General features: G+C 48.6%; 1 protein-coding gene across 8 annotated transcripts in view; it reads right to left on the reverse strand.

The window, feature by feature from the left end:
* The window catches only part of TBC1D31 (TBC1 domain family member 31), a 51,161-nt gene extending 35,976 nt beyond the window's left edge, over nt 1-15,185 (reverse strand). For all 8 annotated transcript variants that reach the window (XR_005883769.1, XM_040979357.1, XM_040979356.1 and 5 more), the window contains exons 1-4: nt 14,998-15,185; nt 13,673-13,819; nt 7,852-7,967; nt 3,472-3,650 (exon numbers count right to left, since the gene is read on the reverse strand). Coding sequence is in view for 7 of the 8 variants with exons in the window: in XM_040979357.1 (XP_040835291.1) it covers nt 3,472-3,650; nt 7,852-7,967; nt 13,673-13,819; nt 14,998-15,074 (519 nt within the window). In the remaining variant the exon portion in view is untranslated. The remainder of the gene's footprint in view (nt 1-3,471; nt 3,651-7,851; nt 7,968-13,672; nt 13,820-14,997) is intronic.
* Nucleotides 15,186-20,395: the final 5,210 nt, after the last annotated feature.

Raw genomic sequence — 20,395 nt, forward strand, 5'->3', positions numbered from 1 at the left:
TGGCCACAGTGGCTGGGGCTGGGCCAGGTCTACACAAGCAGCCAGGGGCTTCATCTAACTCTCACACAAAGAGTAGCAGGGGCTATCCTCCGCTGCTCCCCCAGGTGCATTTTCAGGGAGCAGGATCAGGAGCAGAGCAGCCAGAACATGAACTGGTGCCAAATGGGATGTCGACATTATAGGTGGAAGTTTAACTCATTTAACACCGCAGCGCCAGACTACGCATTGTGTACAAAGCCCAAGTTCCTAGGGAAACAATTTATACTGAAATATACTCATACTTCAACCTCATGTCCGCTCATTTCAGACTTTGCTCCTGGCTCCAGGCTTCAGGTGTGCCCAGCTCTAGCTATTACAGCCATTTGGGGAGTGACCAGCAGATGAAGATCTCTGGGTTTCACCTTCTCTGTAACTCTGCCTTTTACACACACACACACACACACACACACACACACACACAAATATATAGAGATGAAGTAGTTGAGCAGTTGGGACTTGAACCAGTTTTGGGTTCGAGTGGGATACTGATATCTCAAGAGCTAGCTAAACCCTCTGCTTATGGGCTGTTAAGAACATTGCAACAGAGTCTATGGAATTGTATCATAAAATTTTAAAAAATTAATTAAATAAAAAAACTTTAAATGCACAGAAGTAGTTCTATAAGCTGAATGAGATAACCATAAAAGAAATGGCAGCGAGCTTCACTTTTACTTAGCGCTTACTATACAATCAGCACTACGCAAAGTGGTTGGCACAGACGCTTACATTCAATGCTCAGATCAATCTATCATTGCTATTATCATATACACAAGGTAAACAGTTTATCCAAATGTTTAATCTGAACCTACAAAAGCTTTTAAACTGTAGAGGTTAGGAAAGTAAGTTAAACAACAATGATGAACCACTGGGACAAATCCTGAATGTGGGGCATTGGTTAAGCAACTGGCTTGGTCTCGGCACAAAATTAATGTCCCGGGGCAGGGCAGGGAGAAGGAGATGGAGGACTGTTTTACATGAAAAGAGCCATCTTAAAATGCATGCGTTCCACAGCAAAAAACTCCAGGACAGTTACTTTAAGAGGGTCATCCAGACATATGATGGTTCTACTGAAGATACAGAATAAGAAACTAGAATGAAACATAGATTTAATAAAAATTTGGTAAGAAATAAAGCTACAGTTTAAGATTTCGTTAATTAAGATTAGTTATTCGCTACTTTTTGACAGTGAAAACCAGGAGGGGTAACCATTTAGTCATCTTCCAGTTTTTGCATAGCCCCAGCACTGAGAATGGTTTTTACATGGCTATATAATTTTTCTTTTGGCCTACAAAGCCAAAAATACTTACTATTTGGTCCTAAAAAACAAACAAACAAACCAACACCAAGCAGCTTGCTTGCGACCCTGGTGTGCCAATGTCGAATCCACTTACAGTTTATATGTCACTCTATTCACACACTTAATTCTATTCTTACAGCACTAACGCTTTGCAGTACTGTTTTGGAAACTCAGACATCTAAAGGATGAAGCAAGGTTAGCCTGGCAACCACTCAGTGTGTACTAATTTTAGTTTCATGGTAAAAAGAACAGATGGTTTCTGTGTCATTGTTTCATAACTTTGTTTCCATTGTGGGTTCAACTCCCAATGCATTCCCCGTTTTGGAATTTAAAATTCAATTTAAGTACTAAAGCAATTAAAGAAGAACAGACCTACTAAGACATTTGGCCTAAATCTCGAATGAAAAAGCTGGTCACAACTTTTACCTCTTTTTAATTATTAACGACACACTAAAGAACTCTGGGATTCCCACAGAGATTACAAAATAAATTCTTGGTTGACATGCATTGTAAGTTGCTCATGTTAATAACCAAGAGATTAAAAAGCAACACTGCATAATATAACCTAAGGCAAAATAATTAATCACATGGGAGACTCATCTATTTCTGGAAGAAGTAGTTAAGTGAAAAAAATAAAAAAAAATTAAAATGAACGTTTAATTTATGTAAAAGTAGTATATTCATACAATAGAATACTTACCAGCAGTAAAGCCGAACACAGTAGTGACATATACAGATGGAAAAATCTCAAAAACATTCTGCTGAGTGATAAAAGCCTAAAACTATCATGAACAGTTCTCTTTATATGAAATTTTAGAACGGGCAAAACCCATCCACAGTGGAAAAGCTTTAAAAGGGAACGTTTATGTAAGAAAATGATGCAACTTTCTGGGATGGGGGTGGCAGGAAATGTACACAGGCTATAAAGGTTTTTCCAGTTTTCAAAATTATCAAATGAATATTTAGACATATGCATTTGTTATACACAAATTTTATATCAACAAATATTAAATAATAGCTAATTAAAAACAGGCTTCAATGCTTATGGAAAGGTACATTGATGTTCAGAATTTACTTTAAAACAGACATGAGCCTGGCACTACGGCTCAATGGATATATCCTCACCTTGCATAAATCTGATCTGCCTTTCCAATAAAACAGGTTGTTGCTATCTTTTAAAGACTTTATTTATTTTTACTGCAAAGTCAGATCTACAGAGAGGAGGAGACAGGAAGAGCTTCCATCCAATGGTTTACTCCCCATGTGGCTGCAAAAGCTGGAGCTGAGCTGATCCAAAGCCAGGAGCCAGGAACTTGTTCTAGGTCTCCCATTTGGGTTCAGAGTCCCAAGGCTTTGGTCTATCCTTGACTGCTTTCCCAGGCCAGAAGCAGGGAGCTGGATGGGAAGTGGAGCCACTGGGATATGAACCAGCGTCCATATGGGATCTCTGAACATGCAAGTTGAGGACTTTAGCTGTTAGGCTATCGTGCCAGGCCCTAAAAGGCAGATTTACAAAGAGAGGAGACAGAAAGAAAGATCTTGCATCTGCTGGTTCACTACCCAAATGGCCATAATAGCTGGAGCCGAGTCAATCCAAAGCAGGGATCAAGAGCAGACACAAGGGGTCCCAAGGCGTTGAGCCATCCTTCACTGCTTTCCCAGGTCACAAACAGGGAAGAGATGGGAAGTGGAGCAGCTGGGACACAAACTGGAGCCCATGAGATCCCAGGACTTGCAGGGCCACTGAGCCATCATGTCAGGCCCCGAAATAAGTAAATCTTTAAAAGGTAGACTCCAAATGGTGGCGCCACATGTGTGCACCCTGAAATTCTTACAAATCTGCTGAGGAGGTGTGTAAGTTACAGCACAGACAAAAGCCCACCAGCTAAACAAAGAATACCATTAACACTGAAGTTTCAAGGCAGAGCTTGTTTGCTTTAGTTTGTTAATTTACAAACTGCAGCGACAAGCAACACCTTTCATTGTGCTGGCCACTTTGCTTTGCTTGTTGCTGCATCATGCGGACACGGCTCCAGTATGTGGGACAAAAGGGGCCACTGTTTTTATATCATCTATACATCCTAGCAAGAAACAATGCCAACGGTGCGAGAGATCGAGCTGGACTTCCCACCGACCTTCTGAATCCCCACGGACTGGCGGATATTCAGCTTCCTTTTCCTCTGAAAGGTATCCAGGTCCCAGAGCTGTGCGGTGTCAGAAGACGTTGTCATGGCATACCGCCCCGATGCGTGCACAGAGATGCCAAACACGGATGACTCGTGCCCTCGCATCCAGCTGACCAGCTCCTTCGTGACTGTGCCAACAAGGAAGACGGTTATGCATGTGCAGCATCTAAATGACATTTCACAGGATGCTACAGGAATGGATTCAACCGACGACAGTATTCTATGAGGAACGCTCACTGACATCTCCCCAGATGCAAGGCGGTGGCAGCTCAGCAACTGCATCACACTGGTAACACGTGTTTCAGGGGGTCCTGCAAGGTGAGTCTGGTGAACTAACTGTTCTTACATTTCTTCTTCATTTTAAAGATTTACTTATTTTTACCGTAAAGTCACATTTACAGAGAGGTGAGGCAAAGATCTTCCAGTCGCTGATTCACTCCCCAAGTGGACACAAAGGCTGGAGCTGTGCCTACTTGAAACAAGGAGCCAGGAGCTTCCTCCAGGTCTCCCACATTGGTGCAGGGCCCCAAGGCTTTGGGACGTCTTCCACTGCTTTCCCAGGCCACAAGCAGGGAGCTGGATGGGAGGTGGAGCAGCTGGGATATGAACCAGCACCCACAGGGGATCCCAGGACATGCAAGGCGGAAACTTTAGCCACTAGGCTACTGTGTCCGGCCCTGACAGTAGTTTCAAGGACTGTCCTGGAGACACTGATTGGGGTTTAGTACATTAAGCTTCCCCTGTGATGCCAGCGTTTCATATGTGCATCAGTTTGTGTTCCAGCTGCTCCACTTTCTATCCAGCTCCTTGCTTAGGGCCTGGGAAGGCAGTGGAGGATGCCTCAAGTTCTTAGACCCTGCCCCGAAGTGGGCAACCCAGAAGACGCTCCTGGCCCAGCTCTGGCTGTCGCAGCTATTTGGGAAGTGAATTGCTACATGGAAAAACCTCTGTCTCTGTCTCCCCCTCGCTCTGTGTAACATGTCTGTCTTTCAAATAAAACTAGATAAATCTTAAAGTTTTAAATAAAATAATAATAACAATAATAATAATAATAAAAGAACAATCTTGACTATGATATTAGGAAGTTTGGGCTTTCTCTTACGGGGTAAGCTTTATGTAGAAGAGCCACAGTTGTGGCTCGTGGTTTGGAACACACACTTCGAGGATATTCAGGGGGTGTTCTGAGAGAGAAGAGGGAATTGGACAAGTTGATTTGTGCTTCTGCAAAAACCAAGGCAGGCAAGGTCAAAATCAAGAAAGCGGAAGTGCAGAAAGGAACAAATTCCAGAGTTATTAAGGAGAAACATGGAAGGATATTAGTGATGTAATCCATGCCTTAAGAAGGAATTAGGAGTCTAATGGTTCTAATGTGCGCGTTGGTCTGAGTAGAGAAAAACGGCACAGCAGGGAAGCCTGCAACAACTATTCATGCTGGTCACCAGAGGACAATGGGCTTATTTCGCTCTCTTCCCGTTTTTTCCATATGCTGCCCAGTGCTCTGCAGTGGGCCTGTTTGCCTTCTGTGATCAGAATTTTTGCCCCAGAAAGTTAGAGCTGAGAATAGTCAGAAAATAAGAAAAATCTGAGGAAAATTAGGATACAGAAAGTAGGTCAACACTGAAGCCAGAGGGATAGACAAATTCCTTAGAGGAACAAGAACAGCTTCCAAGCACCAGTTCAAAAGTGGCATTTGCTAATGATCAAATTTTCACTGGTCTGTAGTGACATGAGTAAAGGAGGGATAGAGGGAGTTTTTCACAGAGCTAAGTTGAAAGCACTTTTCTTTTAGCTAGTACTATGTGCCTCTAAGCCAGGAGCCAGGAACTTCTTCCAGGTCTCTCACACGGGTGCAGGGTCCCAAGGCTTTGGGCCGTCCTCGACTGCTTTCCCAGGCCACAGGCAGGGAGCTGGATAGGAAGCGGGACCACTGGGATTAGAACCGGTGCCCATATGGGATCCTGGCGCATTAAGGCAAGGACTTCAACCGCTACGCTATCGTGCTGGGACCAAAAATCTCTCATTTTTATGAAGTAAAGCCATGTTGTTTTGCAACATAAATTTGCAAAATAAAAAAAATTCTCAAAACAATATTTAAGAAATTGGTTACAAAATCCGCAGGCACATGAACCACTGAAAGAATTCAGGAGAGACGACGAAGAAGCAGTCAGAAAGGAGAACCAAGAGAAGAAAGAGTATGAACCCCAAGGCCTCTTAAAGCACCCCAATAATGAGTGCCACCATGTGGGGCGACAGGTGGTACCAAGAGGGCGTTCCTGAGGACCTAAACAAACCTGCGGTTCCTCAGGACCTAAACAATAGAAGCTGCAGAGCCCGGAGTGCTGGGGCCAAGAGCAGTGTGTTGGTGGATGCGGTGAGGGAGTGAGGTCTACACAGCGGGGCAGGAGGGAGGCCATTGAGGAGCTGGGGTGGCAGCAGCTAAGGAAGGGCTTTCTGGGCGGCAGCATTTCAGCAAGATGGGCAGGGCTGTAAAGAGGGAACTAGAAAAGGGGAGGAAGACGGTGGCGGAACCCAAGGAAAGCAAACGCAGCTATGCATGAAGGCTTGCTTTGGAATGTTTGTTCTAGCATGGTTTCTAATGGCAAAAACTACAAACAGCTTAGAAGTCAAACAGTGGGTAACATAAAAAACAACTCTGTTACCACAAATAGTTGCAGGGTGAGAAGTTAGGCACTGGTGGTTTGAAACGCATGAATTTTAAACAGGGCAAGAGGAGCTCCAGAAAACAGCCTAGGGAGGACAGCTAGACACACTGTGTTCCTGGGCACAACCGACGTGTGCACGGAGTAAAAACACCCGCCAGACCAACCCGCCATAATCTGGGCTCCCCTGCTTTCCAATTGTGGGATCTCGGTTAAGCTATTCCCTGTGCCAGTTTCCTCATCCTCAAAACAGGGAAAACAAGTCTCCATTTCCACATACGGGGCCAGCATTGTAGGGCAATGGATGAAGCTGTTGCCTGTGACACCAAGCGTCCCTTATCTGTTCAAGCCCGGGTGCAGCTCGCTGCTAATGTGCCCGGGAAGGTGGTGGAACACAGCTCAGGTGCTTGGGCCCCTGCCGCCCACACAGGAGATCTCGATGGAGATTCAGGCTCTGGCCATGGCAATGGGGAGTGAGCCGGTAGATGGAAAATATGTCTCTGTGTAACTCTGCCTTTGAACTAGATAAAATTACATTAATACGTGTGTATATGTGTGTGTATAATGTGACACAAAATGCACAGGATTCCTACAGTGTTACTGTTGTGTCCAAATATCAAGGAATCTGGGCCTGGCACGACAGCGTAGTGGTTAAAGTCCTTGCCTTGCATGTGCCGGTTCTAATCCCGGCAGCCCTGCTTCCCATCCAGCTCCCTGCTGTGGCCTTGGAAAGCAGCTGAGGACAACCCAAACCCTTGGGACCCTGCTCCCAAGTGGGAGACCTGGAAGAGCTCCTGACTCCTGGCTTCGGATTGGCTCAGCTCAGCCGTTGCAGCCACTTGGGGAGTAAACCATCAGATGGAAGATCTTCTTTGTCTCTCCTCCTCTTTGTATATCCAGTTTTCCAATAAAAATAAATAAATCTTTAAAAAAAATTTTTAAAAAACCCAAATATTAAGAAATCTAGCAATCAAACAGAAGTGTGTCCTCTGTCAAGGCTTGTGGGAGGCAACCTGCAAACCCGAGCGGATCGGGAGTCCCTGCTTTGCGCACGGTGCATTTCTCAGGTCAGAGGACACTGCTTTAGTTTACACTAGGAAGACACGATGGGGCTGGGCATGCCGAAAAATACCACCCATGTGATTAGAAGGTTGGGGACTTTGGGCCATGCCCCGTCAGCCTCAGGGAATGGATACTAAGTGGTCAAAACTTAACCACCCCTATGCCACGGAGTCCAGTAACATCTCCCATGTCCCAAGCCTGCGTGGCTCCCTGGGTCAGCAGTAAGTGGCGCAGACTGCCATGCAGTGATGCAGGAGGGTCACCCATCCTTGACGATCATGGGAGCTCTGCTTCTGGAAGCTTTCCACACCCCACTTCAAGCACCTCTTCTTTCGCCTGGTTGTAATCTGCATTATAATCCCAAGTGTTTTCCCAAGGCCTGTGGGTGGCGCCAGTAAAATGCCCAATGTGAGGGTCGGTGAGGGATGCCAACTGGGTAGCCAGCCGCCATGAGGCGAGCATGCTCCCGCGGACATCCTGTGGCTGCTGACTCCAATGCAGACAGCCTAGCGGGGCTGCGCCCTCACCCTGCCCCGCCTGCTGCATGCCCTGCAGCAGCTGACTCTGTAACTCACCGTCTCTCGAGACACACAGGGGGACTGCTTACCTGTATCAAAACATTTAATCGAGTAATCAGCTAATGCCACGAGGAATTCCGATTTCCTCCGGAGGTTGAAGGCCAGGGCCGTGCAGGCTTGTGCCGTTCGCTGAACGAGGTTAAACCTATGTAGAAATCACTGTGTTAGCATCAGAAATCCCGCTGGCATAGCTGAGCTTTCTGTCACAGGGTCCAGAGAGCAAGACGGTGGGAGGCAGAAGGACCTACCACTACGCTCAGCCAAAGACAGCTGATGCAGGGTGCCGTGCGATGCACTCAGGGGCTTGGGCTTCACTTACGCAATGAGAACCACTGGGAGATTTCCACATAACACAACCGTCATCAGACATACCTTTTAGAAAGACGATTCCAGCACCACCGCCAACAGGATGGAAAAGGAAGAAAACATCTTTGGGGGGTTGACATCACGGCTCAACAGGCTAATCCTTCACCTGCAAGTGCCAGCATCCCGTATGGGCGCTGGCTCATGTCCCAGCTGTTCCACTTCCCATCCAGTTCCCTGTTTGTGGCCTGGGAAAGCACTAGAGGACGGCCCAAAGCCTTGGGACCCTGCAGCCACATGGGACACCCAGAGGAGACTCCGGCTTCTGGCTTCGGATCAGATCAGCTCAGCTCTAGCCATTGAGGCCATTTGGGAAGTGAACCAGCAGATGGAATATCTTCCCCTTTGTGTCTCCTCTCTGTGAATCTGATCTGCTTTTCCAATAAAAATAAATAAATCTTAAAAAAAAAAAAAGAATAAAAAGAAGGAGACTCGAGGGACAGGTGTTTGGTCCTAGCGCCACAGCCAAGGCACTGGGTTTGACTCTGGAGGCAGCGGCCAGTTGGGTGGCTGGGTGCTGACCACCTCCACGGGAAGCCCACCTGGGATCCCTAGCATTTGTCTCCTACCCCAGCTCAGGCCTGGCTGGTGTAAGCTCTTGCTTGCATCTTCTCCTTGACCTCTTAAAGGATGCATGGCTTAAAAGGAAGCTACCACAGATCCCACCAGTGATCTGGGGACAAGACGGAAGGCACAGGTGGGAGCGGTTAAAAAAGGGAAGCAGGAAGAGAGGCAGCGTACACGACCCACGTCAACTCGGAAGGGTTAGTCACTTCCCATGCTCTCACCAAATGAAGAATCACTATCTTAGAAGGCTGTTGTGATGACTATATGAAATAAGGCACATTGAATGCCTATGCAGTTCACCTTAGAAACAAACAAAAAAGCTTTAGCGCTTAAGCAAAAGGGGATCAAGGTTGGCCGTGAAATATAAGGATTCTTGAAGCCAGAGCTGTGGTGAAATAGACCAAGCTTCCACCTGGGGCACAGCCTCTCTATGGGGTACCGGTGCATGTCCCGGCTGCTCCATCTCCCATTCAACTTCGTTTGTGGCCTAGAAAGCAGTCGAGGATGGCCCAAAGCTTTGGTATCCTGCACACACACAGGAGACCTGGAAAAAGCTCCTGGCTCCTGGCTTCAGATAAGCTCAGCCACTTATCTGTATCAGTGGATACAATACCTTTGTCTCTCCTTCTCCTTGTGAAGATCTGCCTTTCCAATTAAAAATAAATATATCTTTTAAAAAAAAAAATAGAAGAAGCCTCATTTTAAGCATGCTGAGATTGAGGGTCTTGCAGCGCATATAGGGCCATGCTCCAGTGTGGCCACACGGGTCACTCGACATTTTTCAGGAGGCCGCAGGAAGAAGTAAAAAGAAACCCGGGGTTCATCTCGAGTGCATTTTATTAACTCACAATATATTCATAATAACATCATTCTGACCGTTCATCAAATTGCACATCTATTCCCACGAAGCTCCCAAAATCCAGGGTGCATTCTCAACGCTGTATCTGCAGCACTTCTTTCTTTGCAGTAGCCCCCTCCAGGGGCTCAGGAGCCACACGCAGCCCGCAGCTACCAAAGGGCCCTGTGTGTGAGACACCTGGCCCTACACAGCAGCTGCTGTGAGTCACGGCGCTGGGATGATTCAAGAAAATTCCCAGGACCACAGAAGGAAGAGTACCAGGACAGGCATCTGGGTGGCATGTGAAGCCAGCAGTGGCTGGGACAAGAGCCAGCCAGAGGGAAAACTGGCAGTGTGGCAGGACAGTCAGCAAAGCGCAAGGACAAAGGGTTGATGACATGCCATTCAGTCGCCTCGGTAAAATTAAAACTGAAATGCGATCACTGGATTGGGCAAGGAGGAAGCCTTGAAGGAGCCAGTATACCGGCCTTCAGAATCCAGTCTAGCGAGCTGACATTACTGCATGATGAGTTAACACCAGCATCCCAGGCAGGTGCCAGTTCAAATTCTGGCTGCTCTACTTCCCACCCAACTTCCTGCCAATACACCTGAGAGAGACAGCCCAAGTCCTTGTGTGCCCAGCACTCACATGGGACATGCAGGCCCAACCCCAGATGCTGTGACCAAGTTGTGAGCCATCTGATGCGTGAACCAGTAGATCAAAGTCCTCTCTCTTCCCCTAGCCCCACTGCCTTTCTAAGTCTACCTTCCAAACAAATTAAATAAATAAATCTTCATAAAATAATTCAAGTTTAATTTCATCTCTTCCCTCTATCACTTACTGCTCAGTTCAGCCATGAATGTTACTGGTGTACGGGGACAGGCCCCCCAATCTATTACTTTACCATGAATATTATTTTCAACTGAAAGCAACTGAGAAGCAGATAACAGCAAAGCTCCCTGCTGTCTCCCTGCTTGACTGAGTCACTTTCCAAAGGTATTGCTTGCTACCTCCTATCTCAGGGGACCAGGGCTTGAGTCCTAGAAGGGACGTATCACCCTGGAGACCGCAGCAAAGCAAATGTCACTCTGCTGCCTTTACCCATCCGAGTTTCTCACATCAATGCCATCTGGAGACCTGCTGTCAACTGAGACCGTCAAATCTCCAACAAATTCTGAGTTGCAAGACGCTACACAAGCTGGTGCGAAGTTATCTCTAAAGGTTTCTCATTGCTGGATGCCTGCCCCACTGATGGTTGCCATGGTGACCAGAGGAGGGCAGAGCTTGCTTCTTTGCCAGGTGAGTCACTCTAACCTCAGGCTGGGACCCCGAAGGAAATATTCCCCATCAAATAAGGGCCGGAGCGACCCCCACTTCAGCTTCCACGTCAAAAGGGATTTAAAACTCCCTTGCATGTATACTTCTAGCTTTTCTTACCTCTGTAGCTCCCTATGACCCGGGTTTACTGGAATAAAGCCCATTTAAAGATGTGTTCCTTCCCCGGTGGTGGGCGAGTCTAACGCCCACGAGTTACACTGTGATACAAGTTCACAACTTGTTTGTCTTTCTCTTGCCAGTCCTGTCTCTCCTTTCCAACAGGGGCCCCAGCCAAGAGTTGAGAAGGGTAGAGGAAAAGTATTTTTTCTCCCCTGGAATAGGTAGCAAAGGAGACAGAGGATGACACAAGAATGGACACTTGTGATCCAAAGGCTCAGGATGAACTTCTGGAAAATACACACACCGCGAGGCTGGGTGCCATGGCTCAAGTGGCTAATCTTCCACCTGCAAGTGCCAGCATTCCATATGCCTGTTAATTTGTGCACTGGCTACTCCACTTCCCTTACAGCTCTCCCTGTATGGCCTGAGAAAGCAGTGGTGTATGGCCCAAGTTCTTAGGACCCTGCACCCACGTGGGCGACCCAGAAGAAACTCCTTGCTCTTGGCTTCAGAACAGCTCAGCTCCAGTCATTGTGGCCATTTAGGCAAAGAACCAGTGGATGAAAGGTTGTTTTGTCTCTTCTCTCTGTAAATCTGTCTTTTCCAATAAAAATAAATAAACCTTAAAGAAAAAAAGAAAGAAGGAAAAAAAAAAAAGAAAGAAAACAGGGATTGGGAGCCCAGCATGGTAGCTTAGTGGCTAAATCCTCACCTCTCATGCCTGGTTCATGTCTTGGCTGTTCCACTTTCCATCCAGCTCCCTGCTTGCGGCCTGGGAGAGAAGCAGAGGACAGCCCGAGGCCATGGGACCCTGCACCTGCATAGGCAGCCTGGAGGAGGCTCCTGGCTCCAGATTGGCTCAGCTCTGGCTGTTGTGGTCACTTGGGGAATGAATGAGCAGATGGAAGATCTTTCTGTCTTGCCTTCTCTTTGTGTATCTGACTTTCCAATGAAAAAATAAAATCTTTAAAGATTTTTATTTTTATTATTTTTTTTATTGGAAAGGCAGATATACAGAGGGGAGAGACAGAGGGGAAGATCTTCCGTCCGATGATTCACTCCCCAAGTGAGCGCAACGGCCGATGCTATGCCGATCCGAAGCCAGGAGCCTCTTCCGTGTCTCCCACGCGGGTGCAGGGTCCCAAAGCTTTGGGCCATCCTCGACTGCTTTCCCGGGCCACAGGCAGGGAGCTAGCTGGAAGGGAAGCGGGGCTGCTGGGATAGAATCGGCACCCATATGGGATCCCGGGCGTGCAAAGCGAGGACCTTAACCACTTGTGCCACCACACCGGGCCCGAAAAAATAAAATCTTAAAAAAAAGAAAACAGGGATTGGTATTGGAAGACTAAGATCATGCTTACTAAGGTAACAGACATAGAGGGGGCTAGGTGAGTAGGCGTCCACGCCAGAAGACAAGGAAATTGGGGAAAAGTTAGTATTAGCAGGCAAGCAATGAAATGCTAAGACTCCATGAGGCTGAAACTCCTTATTCTGCAATGGATCATTCAACAATTTTTTTCCCGCATTTTGGTGAAAATACAAAATGCCATTTAGTATCCCATTTCCATTAATCTATTTGTTGACTGCAGCATGAATTCACAGATCTTGATTTTCGTCCACGGATGTGACCCATTACTCTCTATTTATTAGTTTCTCACTATGCACCTCGGGGTCCTAGAGTTCTCTGACACGGTCACTCGGAGCACCTCCCACCTGGCGTCCGGCTCCTTTGTACACAGCCCGTCACTCTTGGAGCAATTCCTTCTGGTCGGTTCTAAAAGCGAACAGACTAACTGCCGTTTCCTGACCGCCAACCCGAAACCCGACTCCTTCAGTTAGACCGGGGTACCCCGCCACAACTGGGCAGCACACACCTTGACTGCTGCTGGCATGGCACTGTCCCCGGGTCCTCAAGAAGATGGGGAGGGCGCACCTGTACAACCCCCTCGCTCTCACCCATGCGCCCCTATTACCTTTTATGTGTGTAGACATGGAAAACCAGGAGTGCACACCAGTAGTTCCAATCCCAAGCTCACAGCACTGTCCACTCCCAGTTTTCCATATCCAGGTGAGACCCTCTTCCAATGCAGGGAAATGCGGCTGTCTTATTCCCAAGGTATTTACTTTCTGGAGCACAGTTCCTGTGTCAATCGAACTTGGCCCATACCGCGTGCCCACACGCGCTCGGCCCCTCCGGCAGAACCACCACCCAATCCCAGCACACACACATCCACCACCTCACTGCTTCTGGACTAGAACGTTCCATGAGGCAAGAGGAGACAGGAGGGCAGCGTGAAGACCAAGTGCCCAGAAGTCTTACCTGTACTGCACTGTAACGATAACGTACAGAACAAACTGTGTTCTTTTTAAACTGCCTGATGAAATATCAGAAATCAAGTGATAAACTTCCGGCAGTTAAATTTAAAAAATAAGTTGTTTTAAAATCAGTGAAGATGAGCACTTTAGTTCCCTAAAATACTGAAGAGCAGCTCTCTATCCTTTCCTTTTTTTTTCAGCACTTTTAATGTTTTGCAAGCTAAGTGAGTTATAGTTCAACTTGGAATTCCTGAATGAATAATCAATAGCATGAACTAAATAAGTCAGTGACTTGTTAATGAGGTAAGTATCACCAGTATCGGCTCACCTGTTTCCATTCAGGTCAAAAACATAGATATTTCCCTGATGGTCTCCAGCAATGAGGGAATCCCCTGACCCGTCGAAAGCCACGTTCAGGAATCGCAACACTTTTGGATGGTAGTCAGAGGTGCTGTGGATGATGTTCACGATAATTCTGTTAAAAACAAAAGCATACGTTCCATGTCAAGTACGTTTGTAAAGAGCGACTGAGTGGTTTGAAAGGCAGAGTTCCTCCCCGCAGCCCCTTGTATGTCTCTGCCCTGCCACCATGGGAAGACCCAGGAAGATCTTCAGGATGGAGGGCAAAGCAGCCCGAGGCTGTGGGACTGAGGCAGCGACCACCTGTCAGGTCCCAGCACTGGGAAAAGTGCATTTCCAACTCAGTTCCTCTAACTTCCCACGCGGGGCGCCTTGCCTCTCTGGCAATACCATAAGCAAAGGCATCGAGGGAACAAACGGAAAGCTACCATTTCAGCGGAAGAAACAAACAATAAAGACATTCGAACAAAGAACACCTTCAATTCTTTTAACACTGCAGGTGTACCTAGATACTTTCTAACAGTATGAAAGAATGAATCAAAGAATAATTATTACAATGTTTAGAGCAGAGGGGAGGGTGGGATTTACAAACACGCCAAATTTGGGCATGAAAACCCAAAGAACCCTCACTTAAGACAAAAGTCTTTTCGGCAAAGTTGATGTGAGCCGACCGCTGCGATGGGACAGTCACAGCCACCAGAACGCAAACAAGCTGCTGGTACTCTCAGCACGGCGCTTTGGTCCTTCGTCAAGTTGTAGTTAGTCCAGAAGCAACCCAACGAGCTAAGAAAAATCCACCAGAGCGAGAGGCTGGGACAGCAACTTATTTCCAAGAAAGAAGTGGGGGGCTGCCTCCCGCCGAGGAGATAACCCGGCCTGCCCGCAGCAAAAGCAGCCTGGCCGTAGGTGCTCAGCCCTGCGCTACACAATCCAACTCCCGGCCCCTGACGCTCAGGCCAACATGACCAACCCCAGAGCACCGAAGTTTATTCTGTCCACTCGGGTATCCGAGTACCCACTCCGGGCCGGGGATCCACCCACGAGACACGCAAACGCTCCCGCGCACACCGCACCTCAGCTGCTGCGAACCTCCCCCCGGCCGGGCTGCAGCCCCGGGACCCGGAAGGTGCTCCCCGAGGGCCGTGGCGTCCGGAGCTCCCTGAGGCATGTCCCACCGCGGGGATGCAGACCAGGGGCAGAAGGCGAACTCCTACGCACCCGCCGCAGCCCTTCCAAGCGCGTCTGCACCGGCGCGCACCCGCTCCTCTCCGCCTCCACCGCCGCCGTCCTTACCCGTCCCGAGTGCCCGGGGACGGCTTGCGATGCCATATCTTGCCGCTCTCCTTGTTGCCCAGGTCGGTGCTCTGCATGGCGAGGTCCACCTGCCACAGCCGTGAACCTGGTGGGTAACCGTCCCGGTGCCTTCCCGGCAGGCGCCGCGCTCCCGACCCGGGAAATTCGAGCGCCGGCCGGAGTTCCAGCCCGGCCCTGGACCGCACCAACCGCGCGAGGGACGTCCACTTCTACTTACAACCAACCGGAAGGCGGAACTCCTACACTCCGCCCGGGTGTCCCCCTTCTTCAAGCAATGGAATCGGCCAACGACCCTCCCTTAGACTCCGCCCCTTTTTGAATCTACGCCCACTGGGATCCCAAAGCCTTCTGGGAATCGTAGTTTTTCTTGTGGGGCGTGTGTGGGCTTGGGAATTCTGCGCTCTTGGGTTTTAGACTCCCGCCAGAGGCAACAAGAATGTCTTGTGGTCCCTGAAGTCCATTCTAAACTGCCTTTCAGGGACGAAAGGATTATTTAGGGGTAGCTTACAGAGAAGCAAGGAGCCAAACACATTGGCGATGCAAGTTCTCTCATAGAACTGTTTGGGTTGGAAGAACCATTGCGTGGAATAGAAACTGCGTTGCAAGCGGCTTGTCATCTCATGGTGGACGCAGGTGTACAATGCTGGGTACATCGAGAGCCTCGGTGTCCAGCGACCTACTACATCGAGCTTTTTGTAAGCAGACTCCCTGGCGTCCTCACAGCCACACCACTTAGTCACGCCTCTCTCGGAACTTTCCCAGCCGTGAAGTGACACGTGAGTGCAGTTCAGTTTGGCCCTTTCACTATCGCCGGGATTTTTCAGTTCAGAGTTTGACGAAAGGCTCTGGGTTCACAGGTCCTCCAGTCGCAGTCCCGAGAGGCAAAATGTCGTTAACAGTAAGCTGCATGGACACCTAAGGATTTTTGTAAAAGTTTGGTTAGTACTTTCATGGTTCCCAGGGATCAGGCCTTCCTTCTGTGCCTTATATGAGGACCTGGCGCCATGGCTCAAATGGCTGACCCTCCCTCTCACATGTGCCGGGATCCCATATGGGCACCACTTTGTGTCCTGGCTGCTGCACTTCCCATCCAGCTCCCTGCTTGTGGCCTGGGAAAGCAGTGAAGGACGGCCCAGGGCCTTGGGTCCCTGCACCAGCGTGGGAGACCTGGAAGAAGCTCCTGGCTTCAGATCAACTCAGGTCTGGCCATTGCAGCCATTTGGGGAGTAAACCAGCAGATGAATGCTCTTTCTGTCTGTCTCTCCTTCTCTCTGTAAATCTGCTTTTCCAATAAAAAAAAAAAAAATCTTTTTTTTTTTAAAGAAGAATTTATGCATGCACTTGGGAGTTAGTTAATGTGGTAGCACAGTGGGTTAAGCTACGGCCTGGGACTCTTGATCCTGTTTCCTGCTAATGTGTCTGGGCAAGCAGCAGAGGAACCCAGGTCCACACAGGAGACTGAGAAGCAGCTCTTCATTTCTGGCTTAGCTTGGCCAGCCCTGGCCATTGTGGCCATTTGGAAAGTGATCCAGGGAATGAAAGAACTCTCTCTCTCTTTCTCTCTGAAACAGGTGGCCTCGACGGAAGGCTTCAGGAGACATTGCTACCCAAGTTCAGTCTGGAAGATGGCAAAGGGGTTATCGGGGCAGAGAAGGAAGTGGAGGAAGCAGCCTCTGCCTAAAGGCGAGGGGTCAGGGGCTGTGACGGCACATGGTAACTTCCAGAAAGGACAGGAGCATTTCTCTTAAAATACAGAATGAGCAAAACAGAACATGCTTAGCAGTTAGGAAACTCGGCAATAACAGCTACCACTGTTACTCCAGGGGTGATGAAAAGGGAATCACACTGTAAGATATGCAAAGTGAGAGAACAGGAAAGACTCCACCTGCCACGCTAAGGGGTTTGGATCTTATCCTTCAAGGTTCCGGAGAGGCTTCTTGTTTCTAGATGCATCCCTCTGAGTGCTGTGGGAGGGTTGCTTGGAAGAGCTTCAGTTGGGGCCAGCACAGTGACTCCACATGCTAATCCTCCACCTGCAGCACAGGCACCCCAGATGGGTGTTGCTTCTAGTCCTGTCTGCTCCACTTCCAAGCCAGCTCCATGCTCATGGCCTGGGAGAGCAAAAGGGGATGGCCCAAGTCCTTAGACCTCTGCACCCAGGTGGGAGATCCAAGGAAGCTCTTGGCTCCTGGCTTCAAATCATCTGAGTTCTGGCCCATGTGGCCTTTTGAGGGAAAGAACCAGCAGATGGAAGATCTTTGTCTCTCCTTCTTTCTGTAAATCTGCCTTTTGAATGAAAAGAAATAAATCTTTTTTAAAAAAAAAAAAGACTTCGGGGCTTGGGGCGGAAAGAGGAGAGGGGCTGTTTCAGGTGGGACCAACAGTGATGAGGGGCTGACCAGGCTGCCTGGCACAGAAGTTGCAAACAGGCCACACCTGGATGATGCTCTCTTGACATGTGCTGCGGGAAAGCCAAGACTGCAAAAGAAGCAGTTGTGTTGCATCAGTAAAAGAGAAAGACATGTCATGCTTCCAAGTGGTGCCAGCTGAGGCCGTGTGCTCCATTTCCTGGATGACTCAGCGCGGGGAGGGAAGTCCACTTGAGGTGAACTTCAGCATCAAGCACGTCCCTGCCCCCATCAGTGTGAGTCAGAGCAGAAAAAAAAAAAAAAGAAAAGAAAAGCAGAGGGATGTGTTCTAGGCTGCTGGAGCGATGTGGACACCTAGGCGTCCTCATCACACATGAAAGCGACCGAGGACAGGGCTTGTCGCATCATCAAAAGGACTTGGCACCTGTGGTCATGTCAGTGCAGGTCAGTGCTTCTCGGAGGCTGCAAGTTCACATGCAAGTGCAGTGAGGACACGCTGACATGGTTTAAGGGTTCTGAGGGCTTCTTCCAGACTAATGAGAGCAGCTCAGCCAGGGAATCTGTTCCATGACCAAATAACCTGAGCCTGTTCTTTCATGTCTCAAGGTGGCCTAAGAAGCTAGGACAGGCTAGAGCCTCTTGGTACCTAGGCACAACTGTGTGCCATTCCGTATTTTTGTAAATGTGGCATTATTTTATATAATTCCCCAATTGTTGGTGGGTGGGATTTAAAAAACAAGGATGGGTCCAGTGCAGTAGCCTAGTGGCTAAAGTCCTGCCTTGCATCTGCCCGGATCCCATATGGGCCCCTGTTCATGTCCCAGAGGCCCCACTTCTCATCCAGCTCCCTGCTTGTGGCTTGGGAAAGTGGAGGAGGACGGCCCAAAGCCTTGGGACCCTGCACCTGAGGGAAGACCTAGAAGAAGCTCCTGGCTTCGGATTGGCTCAGCTCTGGTCATTGCAGGCACTTGAGGAGTGAATCAATGATGGAAGATCTTTCTGTCTCTCCTCTCTGTAAATCTGACTTTCCAATAATAATAAACAAACAAAAACAAACAAATAAATGTAATGTAGCAGGTTAAGCCACTGCCTGAGTTGCTGACATCCCATGTGAGTACTGATTCATGCCCAGCTGCTTTACTTCTCATCCGGCTCCCTGTTAACAGCCCGGGCAAAGCAGCGGAACATGGCCCAAGTACTTGAGTCCTTGCCACCTATGTTGCGAACCTACAGGAAGCTCCTGGCTCCTGGCTCCAGTCTGACCCAGCCCAAGCCACTGTAACCACATGGGGGGTGAACCAGTGGATGGAAGATCTGTGTTTGTTTTCCCTCTGTCTTTGTAACTGTAAAATAAATAAATGAGTATTTAAAAAATTATTTTTGAATGGCAGTGAGAGGGAGAGACATTTGTTGGTTCACTACCCAAATACTGATGGCAGCTGTACCTGGCCCAGGCCAAACCTGGGAGCCTGGAACTCATTCTGAATTTCCCATATGGGTGGCAGGGACCCAAGTACCTGAGAGGCCACTGGCTGCCTCCCAAGGCGCACAAGCAGGAAGTTAGATGGGAAACGGAGCTGAGACTCTCTCCCAGGTCCTCTGACACGGGATCCAGCTCTCCCAAGCCATAGCTGAAAGTCACGCCAAATGCCTGCCTGGCAGCTGGGCTTTGTGAAGCAGTTAGCATCTCATTGTGCTAGTGCAGACAGTAGCATGAGCTAGCTGGTCGTGATTTCATATGGCCAAGCTTCCAAACTGAACACAGCAGGCCACAGCCCAGTGTGGAGCCGTCTGTGGGCCGAGGGCTGTGCAGCCCGAGGTTGCTGGGAGTGTATCCCATGGAACTGCATGGTTTCCCTGACTCACGGCTCCTAAGCACACCTGTGGGATCAGAGGATAAACCATCAATCCAACTTGCAGGATGCTTGCAAACTGAGGGGGAAATGCCTCTGAATGTCGGAAGGGAGGATTAACTGATTGACTGCATGTGCACTGTCCAGCTAAGTGTTCCAGGCTGCTGTGGCACCCTTCTCCAGTGAGAGGGGCACGTTCCTGCAGACAGCTGACCTGCAAGATTTGGTGCCTGACAGTCACTTCCTTAGACCCATGTCATCACACCTCCACTGATTCTGTGGCCCTCCCGTGGCCTAACGTGGTCTCTAAGGCGCCCTCGTTCTGCCGTACAAACTGTCTTTTGCAAGTGTTTTAGTTGTGTTGATTACATCGATAGCTTTGAAAACTACTGTGAAAAACCTTCCACTTGAGACAGGAGACAGAGCAGATAGGGCATGTGTGAAATGGTTTAATCTCAGAGTCCTTTTTGCCAGCGAAGCCAAACTCCAACGCAGGGACCATCTGCTTAGCTAATCCTGCAGAGAATTCTGTAGATGCAGGTAGATGCCGACACACCGGGTGGGGTAGGGTGCCAGCACCTGTACTTGGTAACTGTTTTTCACTTTACTGCCATCTGTTCTTTGGTCTTGCTTGCTTCTTCTTCTTTTTTTTTTTTTTTGCTTGCTTCTTGATTTCAAATGATATTGAAGCTCCTGTTCAAATTTGACATTAAATCAAAACCTCTAATTCTTGAGTAGTGTGAATAGAATTTTAATTTTTTTTAAATAAAAAAGGCAGATCAGATCCATAATCAGGGAGAAGAAGAAATAGAAAGACCTTCCATCTGCTAGTTCACTCCCCAAATGGCCGCAACAGGCAGAGCTGAGTGAATCAGAAGCCAGAAGCCAGAAGCCGAGAGCCTCCTCCAGGCCTCCTGCAGGATGCCAAGGCTCTGGGCAGTCCTCCACTGCTTCTCCATGTCACAAGCAGGGAGCTGGATGGAAAGTGGAGCATCTGAAACACAAATCAATGGTCACATGGGCTCCTGGTGCCTGCAAGATGAGGAGGACTCACTGGGCCAAGGCACCAAGTCTCTGTTCTCCCTGTAAATACCCATGCACTTGTTAGGGCTTGTGCTCTGAGTAACGCTTCGAAAAATACAGGTGCAACACTTA

Source organism: Ochotona curzoniae, unplaced genomic scaffold (genome assembly GCF_017591425.1).
Source record: "Ochotona curzoniae isolate NIBS_2020 unplaced genomic scaffold, NIBS_Ocur_1.0 contig_3190, whole genome shotgun sequence".
NCBI lineage: Eukaryota > Metazoa > Chordata > Mammalia > Lagomorpha > Ochotonidae > Ochotona > Ochotona curzoniae.